The sequence below is a fragment of the Emys orbicularis genome, chromosome 13 (genome assembly GCF_028017835.1).
Source record: "Emys orbicularis isolate rEmyOrb1 chromosome 13, rEmyOrb1.hap1, whole genome shotgun sequence".
Lineage (NCBI taxonomy): Eukaryota > Metazoa > Chordata > Testudines > Emydidae > Emys > Emys orbicularis.
Window position 1 is genome coordinate 40,400,818 of NC_088695.1, and position 18,728 is coordinate 40,419,545.

At 38.5% G+C, this 18,728-nt stretch overlaps 1 protein-coding gene across 1 annotated transcript; it reads right to left on the minus strand.

Annotated features, from left to right (window-relative positions):
- Positions 1–2,406: 2,406 nt before the first annotated feature.
- MMD (monocyte to macrophage differentiation associated) lies at positions 2,407–18,479 on the minus strand. Its single transcript, XM_065416078.1, has 8 exons — positions 18,292–18,479; positions 14,986–15,101; positions 12,659–12,740; positions 7,268–7,428; positions 5,905–5,979; positions 4,895–4,996; positions 3,839–3,908; positions 2,407–2,607 (listed from the first exon to the last, which is right to left on the minus strand). Exons 1-8 carry the CDS (start codon positions 18,418–18,420, stop codon positions 2,407–2,409), a joined length of 936 nt encoding a protein of 311 aa, XP_065272150.1. The 5' UTR covers positions 18,421–18,479.
- Between the last annotated feature and the right edge of the window lie 249 nt (positions 18,480–18,728).

Sequence of the window (18,728 nt, forward strand, 5' to 3'; positions counted from 1 at the left end):
AACCACACCATGAAGTTTCCAAATTCACAAAATATTTATTTTTTTAAATAGTCTAGTACATTCAAATTCATTTAGACTAGAATACAGTAATTCAAAATATTTTTGGCGAGTTCAAATTTTTAAAAACCATTTTCACCATTAAACACTCCAAACAACTGGCCGTGAAAATTAACTTAAAAGATAATGGAACAGATCCAAGCGAAAATTTCATTTTTGACAAAAAGCAAACGTTGACACAGATTTTAGTGGTTTTAACAGTGCTGCATTTGAACAGAATAGATGAACCCACAGAAATGAAAAAACATTAAAAACAAACCACAGGCATCCACATGTTTAAGACTGTCATACAAGGGATTGTCTGCCCAGATGTTCCATTTTTATGCTTTTTAGAGATTTAACTAGTGGTACACTACGAGTGTAGTGGTGCCGTTTTCCAGTCACCAGCTAACACTGTATGGCAACTCATTTCCATGCCTTGATTTTTTTTTAAAAGGTGTCCCTTCCTGGACATTTTATAGACATGTACAGATTCTATAATATGCAAACAACCCACTGGCAAGTTCAGATGAAATATTAAATAGTACCTTGAAAAACATCTCTATTGTACTAGTCTATTGTTTGAAGACAGGCAATACCCAGAACAAAATCTGAAAAAGGCAACATGTTGTTTGTTTTGTTTTTAGTTTTTAAAATACTGACATGAAAAACTGAGTAAATTAGAAAAAAGGATCAAGTCAATCTTAATATAAGACATTGATAATGTAGTGGGACAGATACAATAACTGGACGAACAGCATTACAGGGAGGCGTCTACATCTAGATATTTAATGCACGTGTTCTACAATCATGCCTTGCTACATTTTGTTTTCCTGTACAGAAAATAGCAATATGCTAAGCCCAGTTTTGCTCTTCTTAAGGTCCCAAATTGACGAGAGATATTGTATCAAGTTCTTCAGGCTTTCTTCACTAGAAGGCCATGTGTGTGAGGAACCAGTAACCATAAAATACTCTAAGTTATCAGCAATTGCAATATACCAGTTTTGGCTGGGATTCTGAAGGAGCCTAAGGGAGTTAGACATACAACGCCCACTCAAAGCCCAGGGTCGCTGGTACCCAACTCCACTGAGATCCTTTTGATATCCCAGCCTTAATGTTTCAGCACCAATATATATTAACTCTTCTGGACAATTACTGATGCTTCCTCATTGTAATTTGGATACTGGAATATTTAATAGCTGGCCACCTTCATTGATACTGCCAAGTTTTGAAAAGTCTGCTCTCATCAATTCAACTGTCTCTATAGATGGCATGTGGGGAGGGGTTTTAAAATATTTGACTGGTATTAACTACTTGTCTGAAACACTTTGCTTCTTTCACTGATAAGCCATACTAAGGGCTTGTCTACATGGTGTGGTAATGTGGACTACGGGGGTATGCTGCACATTAATTAGTTGATACAGACCCTGCTGGTGTGCACTAAAGGCTCCCTGGTGCACTTTAATGTAGTGCTATTTGAAACAGTATTATGTTAAAGTGCATTAGGGAGCCTTTCATGTGCAGCATCTGGGTCCATATGGACCAATTAACATGTAGCATGTTAGTGCACTTTACGAATCACACCCTGTAATCTGCATTATTCCACCATGTACACAAGCCCTGAGTAACTAAATGTACTATAGTGAGCAGCATGTTTTCACGTTCAAGCTTGGCAGAACCACGTTTTTAAATTACAAGTTTTTAAAAATTATGAGTTACAACCACACTTGTAATAAAACTTTTGGAAGAGGTATAATGTTCGCTTGTCAGTACAGTATGTGGAATGTAAGTTTCTTGCAAGAGTTTGCAATATGAATAACTGCATAGGTGACAGTTGTGTTTTCATTTCAATAAATGTACTTTTAAAATTTACAAAAAACAATTTAAAATTTCTATAAAAGTCATTATGCCAAGATGACGTGTGGTAAAACTAGATCTATCCCTCCATGATTTATGTTTATTAAATGGCTAGTGAAAAAACAGTAGAAACCAATTTTAAAACAAAAGAAGTTACATCTTTGCTATTGCACTGACTTTCACAATTTGAATCACTAATTTAGAAAAATTCATATAGTAAAAACTGTAAAATTAATCTAGAATACAAAAATTCTGGTTAGTAAACATCAGGAACCCAGTTCTACTAGTGTGGAATGGACTATCAGTACTGTACTTTAGTGCCTTGATTATTTACAGTACTTGCTGTATGAAGGGCAATTCCAGGACACATTATTTAACATCTGTTCACAGTAAATGTATTCAGAGAACTATCTACGTCAGTGCAGTTTTTCCTGTGCAATTTTTCAATTCCCCAGAATTCCTTACATCAAATAATACTGTTATGGAGGCCTAGTGCCGATTTTTTTTTTTAAATCATAAGTGACGGATAATGTCTGCAGGGCTTCTGTAAAGGTACTTCCAAATGGCATAGTAATGAACGGCAGCTGCAGTAGCTACAAACATGTGCCAGATGGCATGGGCAAATGGAATGATTCCATCACTCTTGAAGAACACCACTCCCATGCAATAAATTACGCCTCCCCAGGCAACTTCTTCAAGTCCATCGGTGTTGTTCTGTTAATTAACAAGGAGAGACAAAAAAAAGTTAGTCTTCAAAAATTAAAACTGGAACAGAGAGTTAGTAAGTCGCCAGGCCTTGTTATTGGGGCGGGGATAGGGGATGGGACGGATGACTTATTTAATGACATTTAAAAGGCCAAACAAGATTATTCTGAGGCATCACTTTGGAGTACATAGTATATGGATCCTAATTGTGGGTGAGTTTCTAACCCTTTTCACGTGACAGCTAATATGAACAGAACAAACAGGACAGCCAACCCTAAATGCTCACTGTTCAGGTTGGAGTTTCATACTCAGCTTGTTTGAACACTGGCCTGGTGTTGTGATCATTCTAAGCCGTTACGCCACATGTGTAAAGTTAGAATGTCACTGTTTCTGCTGTTATAATTTTGTTGCAGATTCATCACTTCACCGTTCTAGCAGTTTGAGCAACAAGCTGTAATGTACTTAAATATTTACAATATAATGGCTATTCTTGATTGTGTGGGTGGTGACGTGTTTCACAGGTTACTATTATCAAAGCAATATCAGGTGACATAATCAGAGTTGAGCAGGTCTGACATTCTACCCAGCTGAGAGTGGAGTACACACATGGGAGACCACAAACACATAAGAATAGATGTAAAGGGCAAAAAAAGAGGGAAGGAGTAACTTATTTCTAGAAACCACCCCAAAAGAGGGAAGGAGTAACTTATTTCTAGAAACCACCCCAAAACTTACAAGACAGCTAGTGAATAAGCCAAACAGGACTACAGAGAGTCTTATGCCACACTTCTAAATTAAAAGCTTCCTTCTGAATTTCCAAGGGACAAGGAAGCAATCATTAAATGGAGTCATAAATATTACAATTCAAACACATTGCTTTGAAATACATGATGTTTGGATGTATGGAACTGAAATGCACTACTTGATCCTTTCTGGCTCTAGTGAAATAGAAGTACTATCCCTACAGGATTCTTTTAAGCTTTTTTTTTTAATTAATTATTATTATTATTAAAGAAACTGAATCTACATAATGGATGGAATTTCATTGGCTTATAGCTTAAGGACCAATCAACCCAAACAGATGGCTAAATACTTTCAGTGCTTCTACAACTAGCATTTATAACAGTGTGTTGAACTGAAATTAACAGCTATACAGACAAAAATGGAACTTCACTGGAGCTCCCTTTTAAACTACTTTTAAAAGGAAAGGTATTTATTACATTAAGAGCATATTCCTTACCATGGATATCACTACCAGAGCAGGAGAAAATCCCATTGCTAAATAGAAAAGGAGTTCGACAATCTTATACCTAAAGGAATAATTTAAGGAAAGGTACAAGATGAATTTTTAATGCACATTTAATATTTCCTTAAAAGACAAAACAGCTAATGTATGACTTTTTAAACTAACAAATGCCCATCAGCCACCTAAAGACTTTATATACAGATAGATCACATTGAGGTTTTATTTACATAATTAGAGAAATATCAGCCCTCTGTTAAGGGAAAGAGGATGACAGTATGCTATAAACATTGCCTACACACTTTTGATATATGGCTAATTATATCAATTTTTCTCCATACTTTTGAGATGTACCTGTAACTACCACTTTGAGTCTCCCACCAAGTGGGTCAATGCATATGGTTTCAACCCTTCTTTCTTACTAGGTGGGGAAAGACTTATGAAGATTAGTCGCTTGCTCCTCGGGAATGGGGTATGCGATGAGAGGCAGTCACACAGGCTCAAGGAAACAGTAGTGTAAACTAAATAGACTCAGCTCTCCCAATAGCTCAACAGGGGCATTGTAGACATTTCCTGGGTTAGTAACTTCTCCATGTGCAACTTGCACTGTAATCCTATAAGGGATGTTGTATCAATTAACTAGCATAGTAGAATATGGAAGCAATGAAGACATCTTGATTGTCTCTCAACTCCCATCAACAGATTTAATAGGACAGTAAAGATCAACTACTGAATGAAGTCAATAAAGATACTCCTCCTCTCCTTGCCTACTTTCCATCAGCTGGGTCTTAGTTTTCCACAGAAGACATAGAAGAGCATTTATAAATTTGTTCTAAATGTGAGATATACAAGTTACTGTAAATTTGTATGTGATAAAGTGGGTGCAAATATCTGTTCACAAGATATAAGCTTGCATCCTTCTATTTATGTATTTCTGCTATTTTGAAGTTCTTAAGTCAATATGCAAGACAAGCTGACATTTTATTATAGGAGTATTTATAAAGCAGCAAGTTCAAATGCAGTTTACAGTTTAATGCAAATTAGAATTCTTACTTTTCATGGTAGAGAAATACATAAATGGTTCCTCCAGCTGCCATTAGCCAGATAAACCAACGCATATGAGATGCCAGAGGTCCAAGCTCACGAAGATTTAACCTGAAAACGTGAAGATTACAATAGACAACAGAAGTGATGACTGAATGGAACTTATTGACATACAAAGATTTTTATTCTTTTAAAACAATATGGGCTACACTTTGTTTAGAAAACAGGAAGAGGAAATAATCTTGCGACTTCTTGGAGAGGTAAGAAAATTTATTTGAGAACCTAAACTAAGTAGTGTCTAGGTGTGCTGGGACAGATGTGAGGAAGAGAGAGCGCTTTTTTCTATTTCAAATCCCTTTCTACCATCCCTTCTTAGGGATAATGTTCAGAGTATTTTCAATAACAAGTTGAAGTATAGTATTTTGCTTATGACAGTAGAATACAGAAAAAGACAACTGCAGTACTTGGATAATTTAGCAATTGCTCATTCGAAAGGAGTATCACTGTCAGCTAGCTCCCTTTCTTCTTCAGTCCAAATTTTAAAACTCAAGGTAAAAATGAGGGGCCCTGTTACATTCCTTACATAACCTGATGTCCCACTGAAGTCAGTTTGAATTTTGGATAAGCAGGAATGCAGGTTAAGGCCCATAATTTCTAGTCATGTAGCTCAGAATTCATTCAACAATACAAAGAAAGTAACATCCGAAGAAGTGGGATGTAGCCCACGAAAGCTTATGCTCAAATAAATTTGTTAGTCTCTAAGGTGCCACAAGTACTCCTGTTCTTTTTGCGGATACAGACTAACATGGCTGCTACTCTAAAAACAGTTTGTTCTTCTTGTAATACAAATGAGGCAGCAGAGTTAAATCCCAAGGGATTAGGCCATATTCCATTTCCCAGTTCAATAATGTTGTCAATCAACTACTTCCCAACACCTTTACAAAAGTTATTTGGAAATCATATTGATAATACAGCGTAGGACGTTTTAATCCCTTGAAAATATACATTTGATTTCTTACCATGGTGCATATGATGCTGCAATAAAGACATAGATCACCATTCTGTCACACATGTGAAAACAATGCTCCATTGTCCTAACAAAGAAAAAACAAGCTGCTAAAATACAAGTTTTGGAAAAACGTCACAATTCCTCTCTGTCAAGAAAAAGCATTAGATCTTTTTGTGTTCAACGTGAAAGTGTCTCACTTTTAAATGCTTTCATGTACAATAGTAAAGCTTCTTGGTCTTTGAGACACTAGAGTAGGGACCAAGTGCTCAGGTCTGGCTCTGTGCTCCCTCATTTCAGGGCTGGCTATGCCTTCAGCCTGCAGCAGCCTCCAGGATGATCTACGTTGGGCCAGTTGGCTCAGGCAACCCAGAGCACAGCAGTGCTCCTGTCATGTCTTTTCCCCAGCCATGACCCCATGCTAGGGCAAGATAGCATGGAGTTGCTACACAAGCTCTACACTACCCAATGACAGGCACTATGCAGGGGGAATCCTTAAAGAGGCTGTTTAAGACAGCTTTGTGACTCCAGAGGAATCACGTCAGGAATTCTGCTATTAGAGACTAACTTTGAAACAGAACCTTCGTCTGGTCAACTGTGTATTAGATTGTGAGACACTTAGGTTCTGTGTCTAGCTCAATGTATGGTAGAATGCAAAACATCCAGCCAGCAATCACATTTCTATATTGAGATCAAACCCACCTCACTTTTAATCTAGCAATTTTCTTCTACAGAATAATGTTGAGTTGCTCGTGACATCCATTAACTGCAACAGTTAATGCCAGCATAAATTGTGTGGTTTTGTTGTGTTGCTCTGTCCTGTACACGTATAGTGAAAGTGATTCAGAGCCTTGTGATGGAAGGAAGTATATGCTATTATTTTAATAAAGTAGTAATCAGGAACATGCTAGTGATTCATTACGTTCTGCCTATAGAAAGTGATCAGAAATAATGGTAGGTGTAAGATTAGCAGAAGACCAATTTATTTTTGGTTCAGTGTCCTATTGAGTTTTGTCTTCATAGAAGTCAACTCATATTTGAATATGCCGTGCAGGCACATAGAAATGTGACACAAAGCTACACTTTGTGCAGTATTATATGTTCTTTAAATAATGTATCTAGTTTTCTCTGGAGTAATTCTTCCCAACAAACAGAGTATAGTGTTACTTTAGTGACCCAACCTTGCAAGCCAAAGGTCTGCAGTGACAGAATGAAGGTTTCCTGGAGAATCTTACACAGCACACAAGGTACCCCTCACAATGCTCTGCAAAATCAGAAAAAAAGTGTTCCTTGATCTGCTTACTCAGGGTAATTGAATCTGACCACTTCAGAAGCAGCATGAAAAACATTACAAATGGTGAGTTCTCTGTGGATACCTTAAGTGACTCTTTTTCCAGGAAACAATGTGAAACACCGTTGAAACAATGAAGAGTGCACAGAGGCCCATGCCATACATCCATGCGGTTATCTTTTCCCATCGATCATCAGAGAGCCGGTGGAGGAGGGCACTACCCACAATGGCTGGAAAAATGAGGAACTAAGGAAATAATAAGAACACAGATGTTATTCTCTATCCCCAGCCACTGTGTAGAATCATCCACCCATTCCTGAACTACAGATTTCTCTGGTCACAATACACAAGCAACAGCAATAGACAATATGCTAAGTGTGTGCCTGTCCATCTTCCCACAACCTCTTTTCACTGAGTAAAATAAGACCTGATTAGCTGTTTGTGTTGCACAGACTGATGGCAGCTCCCTAAAAAGGGCACAAAACCGAATATCACTGATGTCTAAATATTTCACGGGTTACTACTAGTAGGTTTATATATCCATTCTACCTCTTCCTCACATTACTGTTTGGGATTAATCATTAGCCTCTTCAGTCACAAAGCACCAGGGAAACAGACACTCAGTACAGCTCTTCACTTAGTAAGCTACTTAAAATACAAAGATTTTGAAGGAGGAGACCTTCGGTCTTCACAACTGCTTTGCCAAGCCCAAACTAAATTTCAGGTTAAAACCTGATATGGTATTTTTACCTAGCTGGAAGTAATGCAAACTGAAGGCCAACTTCTTCCTTCACAGTGCCCACTGGAGGCTAAGAGAGAGTCCCACCCTATGCATGCATCCATGAGCAAAAGTTCTCTTTTTAGTATAACGACTGAGCAAGAGAAATCTTTAAAGAAAACTAAAGCCTCAATTCAGAAAAGCACTAAAGCAAGTGTTTTAGCCTCACTGAAGTCAACAGAATTTAGACAAGTGCTTTGCTGAACGGAGGATTCAAGCACTGACTGTACTGGCATAGTTAAAGTAGTACAACACCCCCCTTGTGTGATGAAGATTTATACGGGTATAAATGCCTTTATACCAGTATAACTTATTCCTGAAGGAAATGGGAATAATCTATACTAGTATAAGGCACCTTTATTTTGGTATAATTGGGTCCACATTGGAGGTTGTACCCAGCATAACTATTTCACTAAAATCCCATCCCCCAAAGCAAAATGGTTATAGTGATTACACACAGATTTTTGTGAGTGGCCTAAATAAGAGCAGGAGGAAATTCCCATGTACGTACTGAGCATTTAAAAGGCGTTTTTCTGTACTCTTGATAACAGAACAAGGATCGGTTAAGGCCACTGCAGAGTAACATTTAGAAAAATAATCCTCAATTCACAATACAAAATATAACCTATATCACTTTTAGGCTTGAAGGAGCATTCTGCATACCTGAGTTATCTTTAAGTCTTAGTGGTACAAATATGCTACATGAAATCCTAAAAAAAGTGGTTGTGCGTATTTTATATAATTATAGTGAAGAAAATTTAAAATGTGCTACTTCGGTTTAGATTTTAATATGTGGCAGTTCAAAGATCTTTATCACCTATTTTTTGTATGCATGTCTGGCAAATCAGTAACAGTGATAAAAAGGTGCTCAGATGAGGTCTGTTTAGGTCAAGGGGTAGGCAACCTATGGCACGTGTGCCAAAGGCAGCACGCGAGCTGATTTTCAGTGGCACTCACACTGCCCGGGTCCTGGCCACCAGTCCGAGGGGCTCCGCATTTTAATTTAATTTTAAATGAAGCTTCTTAAACATTTTAAAAACCTTATTTACTTTACATACAACAATAGTTTAGTTATATATTATAGACTTATAGAAAGAGACCTTCTAAAAATGTTAAAATGTATTACTGGCACGTGAAACCTTAAATTAGAGAGTGAATAAATGAAGACAAAGATACAAAGATTTCCAGGTCAGAAGGGACCATCTATAATACAGGCTATACAACTTCCCCAAAATAATTCCTGGAGCAGATCTTTTAGAAATTTAAAACTTCAAAAATTATACAACAAATACAGTATCAGTTCTCAAAAGGGGAAAGTCCTGACAGTACCTTTAGGATTGATATTTACTAACAAACCGAGGGAATGGATCTATTTTGACAGAATCATAAAAATGCTGAGTCATCACAATATAATGTAACAGTGCTAAACTGCCAGACAGTGTCCTGTTCTTGGTATTCAAATTTGCTGAAATTTACACTTTGTTCATTGTGTAAGCAAAACTATATTAACAGGAGAGACTGTACCAGGGTGCTAATTCTGTGTGCCAAATCCACTACTTTATAAATAGCCCAACTGAAACAAAAGCCAGCATTAAAATAAAGTAAATCAATTTAGAAAGTATTCCATTTTGTAGTTCAAGGTTAGCAATTACTTTGAGCACCTTCGCCAAAGCATACTTGCTGAATTAGAGGAAGTGAGCAGTGAGCTTTGGAGAGGCAAGGGAGGTGGGGGGGTCAGGGAAGTGACAGTATTTTAGAGGGGATGTAGCAGAATTGCTGCCTAGTTCTTTCAATTTTACTAAGATATTTTAGAATAAATTGGAGAACCTCGTCTGATAGAGTCATTTGCTTTACTTTCTATTAAGGAAAGGACAGGAAGGAGTTAAGATGCATTAACAGCTTATGCAGCTTATTTTTATGGGCTGGGATTATCAAATGAGCCTGTTGAATGAGGAGCTGAATGTCCATTGAAACTGGCTGGGATTTAAGCACCTAACTCTGTTAGACCCTTGGAAAAATCCTAATCATTCAGTTATGAGAAAGTCGCAGTCACTGCTGGTAGGAATATCTGCTGAAGGAACTGAAAGGTGGCAAATACACTGGGGAAAGTCAGTAGCACTTCCCTATTGCTACACATAACAGCAACTTTAATTAGGGCCCACAGCAGAATGAATGATGCAGAAACCATAAGCCCTAAAGCTGGTTGGAGAAGTTTTGATGGAATCATATGCCATTGGAACATGCAGAGCTGTTGAAATCTTGGCACTCTGCGAAATCCTGTCATGTCCCTGGAATTTCCTTTTGGAAGAAAACCAGAAGAAAATGTTTAACAGTGTCAGAACATTCTGTCTGGACATTTTCAGAATAAAACATTTTGATTTTTTGTTTTGAAACCAACTTTCCATTTGGAAGTTTAAAAAATTTGTACCATCTCTCAGAAGAATGCAAAATAAGACGGTCACAATCAAAATGAAATGTTTCAATTTTGTTGAAACAAAATGTTTCAACTGACCTGAAACAATTTTTGTAGAAGTTTCTTTCTTACAGCTTCAAATTTTTCAGTTTTTGTTTAAATTTGGAATGAAGCCAAATTAAAAAAAACAAAAACAAAAAAAAAAAAAAAAACAAAAAAAAACCACCACTAGAAATCCTTCGTGAAACATAATTGCATCCTCCACACAATTCTAATAAGCTTCCTGCAGCACAAAATGAAACCCACAGAACCCTTATATGTAAGGCAACCACTGAACACTCATATATTGTAACACCAATGTGCTGTTTGCTGTCAAACTATAGCAGACCAGTATAAACTTCCCATCAATTTTCTCAGTTTACTAGGGTGGTATAGACACTACTTTGCCTCAACTTGTTCCACATTTCACACTGTTTATGTAGCACCATTTTGGTCTTTGAACAGTAGCTACACCAGTTAGATCACTTTGGCTTATGCACAAAGTTAAGGCAAGTTGTGCGTTACGTTACTACTCTTTTTGTTGCACAGGCCACAGCAACACAATGTAAAGTTATTCTCTTGCATAAGTTTGCCATGGGAAAGGCAAAAGTGTGCAAAACCCCAATTCTTGCTCTGTGTATGGAGACAAGTGGAAAGACTATGTAAAGCAGGTAGCACCATGTGGAACCCGAGTATTCACAGGGAAGCATGCAGCAGTCCCAGCCTCAGCACTGAAGATCTTGAGGCATTCAGTTCGATTGCCTGTCCCTGTACATGGCTTTCAGAGAGGACTTCTCCACTAGCAGTATAGGATGATCATTGGCCATGCCACATGGTTTCCCTCTGTACTCCCTAACATTGGCTGGAGAGAAACAGGGCCCTCTCTCCATCAGCTCTTTCACAATCTGTACCTTTGAGAAGCCTCCTCCAAGGAGCTGACAAGCTCTCCACTGCTCCCTTCTGGGAATACTTGCAGTCCTTTGCTCCCTGCTGCAGCATTGGGGCATATAGACCATGACTCATATTTTGAAATACAGAAAGAAGAGAGCCCCTTATATGAAAGCAAGTGGGAAGGGACTTTTAAAATTGTTGCAAAGACAAGTTGTTTACATTTTGCTCGTTTTAGTTTACTATAGTATAGCATATGCTCTCTACACAGGTATAAAAACCCTGTCTTTTGGATAATTTCAGATTGACCCCTCCACTCCCATATCAAATGGAGTTTACAGCAACTTAACTGTAAACGTCTCCCAACTTCACTCATACGCACTGTTTCTTTCCTGTTCCTGCAGCTACAAAAAGAGCAGTCTTGAGTGTCGCTATATTCATCCGCTAGCTGCCCTTCCTGCATCTCACAGTTCATACACTCAACTGTAGGAGTGGCAGATCCAAATTCAAGTCCCTGCTCCAAATCAAAGAGTGAGTGGATTTGAACCTGGGCCTCCCACATCCCGGATGAGTGTACTAACCACTGGGCTAGAGGATCAAAAGGCATTCCACCACCACCAGGTTGAACAGGAATCAAGTTCCCTGGTAAATCTAGCCTGAACATTTATTTTTTTTTGCCAAAACTATTTGCCAAATCAGTGTCAAATTCACAAATAGTTTTAGTTGACCTGAGACTGCATTTTTAGGTGAATAAACTAGTCACTCAAAAATGTTTTGTCCAGGGGAACATGTGGATATTTATATTTAGATACTTAGAGTTTACATTCACCTTAATTGTTAGTGTCTTTAAAAATGTCTAGACTTCTCTCTAAGCAATTTAGAAAGAGAAGCTTTATCATAGCAAAGCTGTTCAGTTTTATTTTTATCCTAAATGTAGCCTATGCTGCAGCCTTGTATTTAAAGGCTCAAAAGTTTTTAAACTGTTAAATCTTCCTTGTTCTTCCTGTACTGAAAAATAATCAGTCTAAAAGGATTATAGTAATCATTAGCTATAGAGATCCATTTTCATGATGCTTTAGTCACCCTTTGATTGCGCAGAATGAAAATAGATGGGTCAAAACCTTTAAGCTGCAGGACTTTTCCAAAATATGACTCCTTGGATCCTTCTGCGCTCCTGGAACATGTGTTTATGATCACTGCTTGTATTTACTACTACTTTCTAGTAATAGTATACCATCAGATTGATTTTAGAAGTTGCAAACAAATATATTTAAGAATTCAAAGCTAAAAGAAATTTAGGATTCCAATACCATAAAGGGTTTCACTGAAAGAACTGGTAAAATAATGAATTTACTTACTGCGTGTGTATAACAGTTAGCAGCATGTTCATAGCAAGTGGGTTTGTAGCGGCTGTTTGCTGGAGCTGGGTGGTTCATGAACCTGTTCAGATAATCATGGAATACTTTTAGAAAAGTTAACACACCACCACACACAGTAGCATCTAACTTAAATCTGTTAACATGTTAAAAATATAAGCAAAGCAAAGTTTTTCTTAGAGATATTTTAAACGATCTCAAAGGTATAATATACAATTGAAAGCGGACCTAATGAAGAAATCATTAAATAATTTTTTCTGTGTCCCAGTGTATAGAAGACCAATCCCCTAGACATGGAAGACTTTAGTAGTAGTTGCATGCAAGATCAGACCGTAGCTTTTCCCATGGCTTGTTCTGTTTTCTTTAAACATACACGAGGTGGCAGCTCTGAGGAATGGCCAGGACTCAAGGGAATACATGTTAAAATAGGAGTAATACTAGGACCAAGATTTCTTTTATCTAAAGTTGTAACAGTTTTCTCTAGTTCTATGTAGATACAGGAGACTAATCCTTTGGATCATGACAGCTGAGATACTGGTGTTTCTGTTCCTCTAAGGGGCCTCAACAATTGCCTCTTGAGTGTGCCTAGTCTTTTAACCTAGTGTTTTTAGCTAAGGTCAAGTCTTTGGGTCTGTCATCCAAGTCTAAGACATATTTTTCTTTTTTGAATGACTGTTTCACTACAGTCTCTTCCCCAGGCCATATGGACCCATAGTATAAAGAAGATCCTGGAAGAAAATTGGGTTTATTCCAAATTAAGATTAGATTCAGAGGAGAGGGAGCACGGCTGAACTCTCTCAACTTTTCCCATAGACAGGGTCGGCTCCAGGCACCAGCTTACCAAGCAGGTGCTTGGGGTAGCCACTCTGGAGAGGGGCGGCACGTCCAGCTGTTCGGCGGCAATTCGGCAGACGGTCCCTCACTCCTGTTCGGAGCGAAGGACCTCCCGCCGACTTGCCGCTGCAGATCGTGATCACGTTTTTGTTTGTTTGTTTGTTTGGCTGCTTGGGGCGGCCAAAACCCTGGAGCCGGCCCTGCCCATAGAGCATGTTACTTCAGTAGTAGCTTCAGAAAAGTGAGAGCCAAAGGGGATATCAAAGTTCTCGCTGATCATGAACTACTGTTCATCTAGTTCTGATGAAAAATGTTTCCCCATATTTTTTCCAGTCTAACTTCTAAGCAAAATGTAGCATCAGGACACTAAAATAAATCATTCCCAGCAGGTGTTTAAAAATATGGCAATTTATACCATTTATTAGACAGTCCAGATAACAGATGTTCAACTTGCCCTTCCATGCTGCATTACATGTTTCAGTACCAAGTAATATTTTGCTAGATCTAGAATGAGATGCATTATTTTAAAAGTCAAAAATTTTATATTATAAATGTACACATAGTTTTGAATACCAAAAGTGAGTAGTATTTTTATAGAACTAGAGCTCTATATAGGTATCCTAATAAGACCAATGAACCAATTTCTAAAGACTTTTCCTTTAAGACTATACTCCATCTTCTGCCTGCTTAGGACTGCATTCAGATCACAATGGTTTCAAAGTCAAACATACATCTAGGTCACATTTCAACAAGTTGTGGCAAATATCCTATTGTTTATTTAGAAATTGAAGGATTGCATAGAGCAAGAATAGGTGGTCCTTTTGAAGTGGATGTGAGTATACATCTAAAATAAATAATGCATTTTAATTCTGCTTAAACCAAGAGTCAATCACAAGAGGCTCGTGAATAGAATCAATTGAGAAAACGTAAGAATGTTAGAAAAAACTTGCCAGCATAAGCTATACCAGGGGTCGGCAACGTTTGGCACGCGGCTCGCCAGGGTAAGCACTCTGGCGGGCCGGACCAGTTTATTTATCTGCTAACGCGGCAGGTTCGGCCGATCACGGCCCCCACTGGCCGCGGTTCGCCGTCCCGGGCCAATGGGGGCAGCGAGAAGCGGCGCGGGCGAGGGATGTGCTGGCCGCGGCTTGCCGCCGCCCCCATTGGCCCGGGACGGCGAACCGCGGCCAGTGGGGGCTGCAATCGGCCGAACCTACCGCGTCAGCAGGTAAATAAACTGTCCCGGCCCGCCAGGGTGCTTACCCTGGCGAGCCGCATGCCAAACGTTGCCAACCCCTGAGCTATACTCTTCTGAGAACAGCTGGAAAAACCCCGTGTCACATAAAACTGCAGACACAGGCAACAAGACCAGAACCAATAAGCAAATATTCCCTGTATCATTTTAAAACCTTTTTTTAAAGCTATACACAAATAGGGAAATTTAATGTTCAAGAAGAAACGTCATACTAACTTACTCTACTGTCGATCTATATCCATCTCGTCTTAAACTTACACTAAGTCCCTTGGGACAGGGATCCTCTTTTTGTTCAGTGCCTAGCACAGTGGGGTTCTGGTATGGGGCCCCTAGGCACTACAGTAATACAAAACAATAGTTAGTAATAATTATTCCAAGTAGATCATTTTGTACCAATAACCAGTAACACCCAAATGGGTTTCTCAGACTTTCACTGGTACCCAGCAGGGAACAGAATCATGAATGCACAGGCCCCTCCCCCCCACTTCACAACGGGTACTTATACGTTCAGAGCTCAAAACTGCTTCATACCGCAAGTCCTGTTTATAATGCAAGAACTTTGTTTTTCTTGTTAGGTTTCTTAAGTCAAGAGTCCTATTTTAATACCATCCATTTACTGTGCTGTGACGTCAGACCAGGCCAATCTTAGCAGCTGAAGTTGTGGCATTTGGAAGCTAGTTCTTTTGACCAAATATAGAGTCCTATTTGTGAAATAGAAAATAGTGACAAATATTTTGATCTATTCATAACTGACAATCTCTGGGTGCTAATGCTTTTTATTCATGTATACTAAACTGATAAATAAGGAATCCCGCAAAGACTGATAAATTGAGCAGGATATCAAAATAAAACTCCCCTTCTAAACTGGTCCACTAACAAATACAATCTCTACATAAAGTTGCATTTTCTGAGTTCCCTATAGAGGCATAACAAAATGTAATGATTATTCACACCCAGAGAATACTGAACTTTTATGCCTAATTGCAGTGAACTACACTAAATCCTAAAACAATGAGGAATTTAGCAGACTTACATTTGTTCTTAGTCTCTAGAACAACCGTAGGATTGCAATCAGAGGTAAACAGATTTCCAGGACATTTGGAAAATGGAATTAATGCCTGGTTGCCTATCTATTTATTCAACAACTGTTAAAGATTATCTGAACGTCGTCTAGAGGGAGCCCAACAGTTCACTCAGTTTTGTTTCCAAGTTGGGAAAATAGTTAAAAATAAAGCATCTGTTAGGTTAGCCTCGTGTTCAGGATTAGATTGCTCCTGCACAGTTAAGTGGATTCAAAACCACAGGAGACATCTTTCCATTGATTACATCTGGGATGATTTTACAAAATTTCTCCATGGACCACAGTGGTACCTTTGAGGCCTTATTATATGTAGAAACAAAAGGAATAATTATATCTTGAGAGTTAACTTTAAAGCTTTGCTTATTTCAGGATTTGGAATGTTAACTACTTCAGTTGTTTTGGACTATTCGTAATTTACAAGAGTTTAAGATGGTTAATGGGATATCCCATTACAGTACAAGTTTAAATTTAATTATAGTTTTATATCTAAGTGAAAATAAAGAAAATCATCTGCACAGGAGATAGATTCATAGATTCTAGGACTGGAAGAGACCTCGAGAGGTTATCGAGTCCAGTCCCCTGCCCGCATTGGGTGAATGCATTGCCAGATCCTCTAAGGACTGGATGAACTTAAATGACTTTAATGGGACTGGGTTAGATACAGACTTTCACTAAGGCCCCCATCTCCAAGAGAGTTGGCTGGTATACCATACACTAGTGGAGACTAGACTGGTATTGCTTATACCAGTGGGTAGACCGCTTATAGCAGGAAAAGAGTTCTTTTGTCCATATAGCTTATACTAGTTTCCCAAATGAAATCAGCTATACCAGCAAAGAACTTTTTTGCTGGTATAAACTGCATCTATACTAATGCTTTCTGCCAGTATAAATGTGTTGTAAAGAATCACACCCCTAACCAACATAATTACACTGGCTAAAAGCCCTGTTGTAGAACTGGCCTCCGAGTTTGGAGATCTTCACAAACATGGAGTCTGTTTCTTTAGACAAGATTCTAGAAGCTTGTTTGAATGTTTCCACTTGGTGGACACATTGACAGCACAGTAGAGAATTTCAGCGCTCTTTAGCAAGAATCTTATTGGAAGAGCAGCATTACTGAGCTACTAAATGGGAACTGAACCCTACCCTTTTTCTACCATAGAGGATTGTCTCACAGGATTGTGTTTTTAGGGAGGGGCTCATCCATATAGTGACAGAGATCCTAATTTGTCTACAAATGCTTTGTTTAAACATCAAGGAAAACAAATGAGTTTGGCGATAATAAACATGAGAGCTCCGCTTTGGATCTGGGAAAGGTTCGAAAAATTTGCACTTCTACTGTGCCTTTAATGGGAAGATTTCAAAGCACTGTATCACCTATCAGCTTTAGGTGTGACACCCCATACCTCCTTTGTGAAAAAAGTTGATACCTCAGTGACACCACAATAATTACTAGGTCACACTGACTCCCATTCTAGATTTCCAAGAAGACCAACATTTACAAGTACACCGGACCCTCGCTAGAACACGCGTCTATATAGCATGAATTTGCATATAACGCGGTCACGCCCATGGATCCCAAATTTAATTAATTTAATTACAATTCATTTTAACGCAGTCCCCGCTATAACATGGTCTCAAATCCCGCATTCTAGCAAGGGTCTCGTATATTTCCTTACAGTTATCAAACATAATAAAAAAAATACTCCAAGAAACACACAAACCAAATGTTAGTGTAAAGCTAATTTGAAGAAAATGGTGAAATAATTTTTTTACAGCACAAGACTGGTGCCTTAGGAGCACTAGGCAAGTTACAGCAACTAGTAGAATTTTGTTTATAAGGAGGAATTGATTGGAAGAGAGAGTCTAGTTTTTTTATCTAGTATCTAGATTTAATCTTTTTATATCGTACGCAGGTCAGCCACTTCCCTTCATGACAAGAAACTCCTCCAATTCCTAAAGTGCAGTGAAATGTGGACACTTCCTTATTGGGCAACCTTCTGTCTTGTATCCACAAGCATCTATAATTGTACCAAGTACAGGTATGCTCCACATTTACAGACTGCATTTCTTAAACAACTAGTTTGTTGGTCCCTTAAGTGGTCATGCAAGACAGGCCATGCTCTATAGCAATTTTATTGCGGCACATATGGCCTTTTTTTTGCCCCTGGGAAGTGCTCATAATTATCCAATCTTGAATGGAGAGTTTGTTGCCATGTCACAAGTTTCATTATGTGTTGAGAAAGTTCTGCTATTTATTTTGGTTCAGTGTAGGAAGAAACTGGGCCAAAGAGAGAAAAGGTTACTTTTAAAGATTACATACTCATCAAAAACGAACATGTGGTTTTGACATCTACTGTGAAAGATCAGCTCAGACAACTATTCCTGTATGTAAAAGTTAAAACTATACTGTAGCACTGAGACAGATAGAAGAATTGATTTCCTGACCCGATATGCCATGTTAAAGGTGACCTTGAGATGCTTGTTCCTTAAGTCAGTTGGGGCTGGGAACATCACGCACAAGATTGCTCTGCTTCTTCTGTGGGAATGCTGCTGCTTTTTGTTCCCTAAAATCATGAATGTTGCAGTGATGAGGATATTGGTTATCTCTAATATTGGGTTAGCAGGAAAATGTGCCACTTAAAAAAAAGAAAAAGGTACTGTAGTGGCAAGAGGGATTCAGATTTAAAGAGGGAGAATAAATGAAAAGTTTATATGCTGTATTCAGACTAAGTCGTATGTTCAAAAGTGAGGGTCGGGAGGTTTGAATCTACAAATTTACACTTAGGAGAAAACTTTCCTAGGCTATATCTACACCGTGCACCTTACAGCACACTAACCGCTCTTCCCTGCCGACAAAATAACTCCCCAACGAGGGGCGGTAG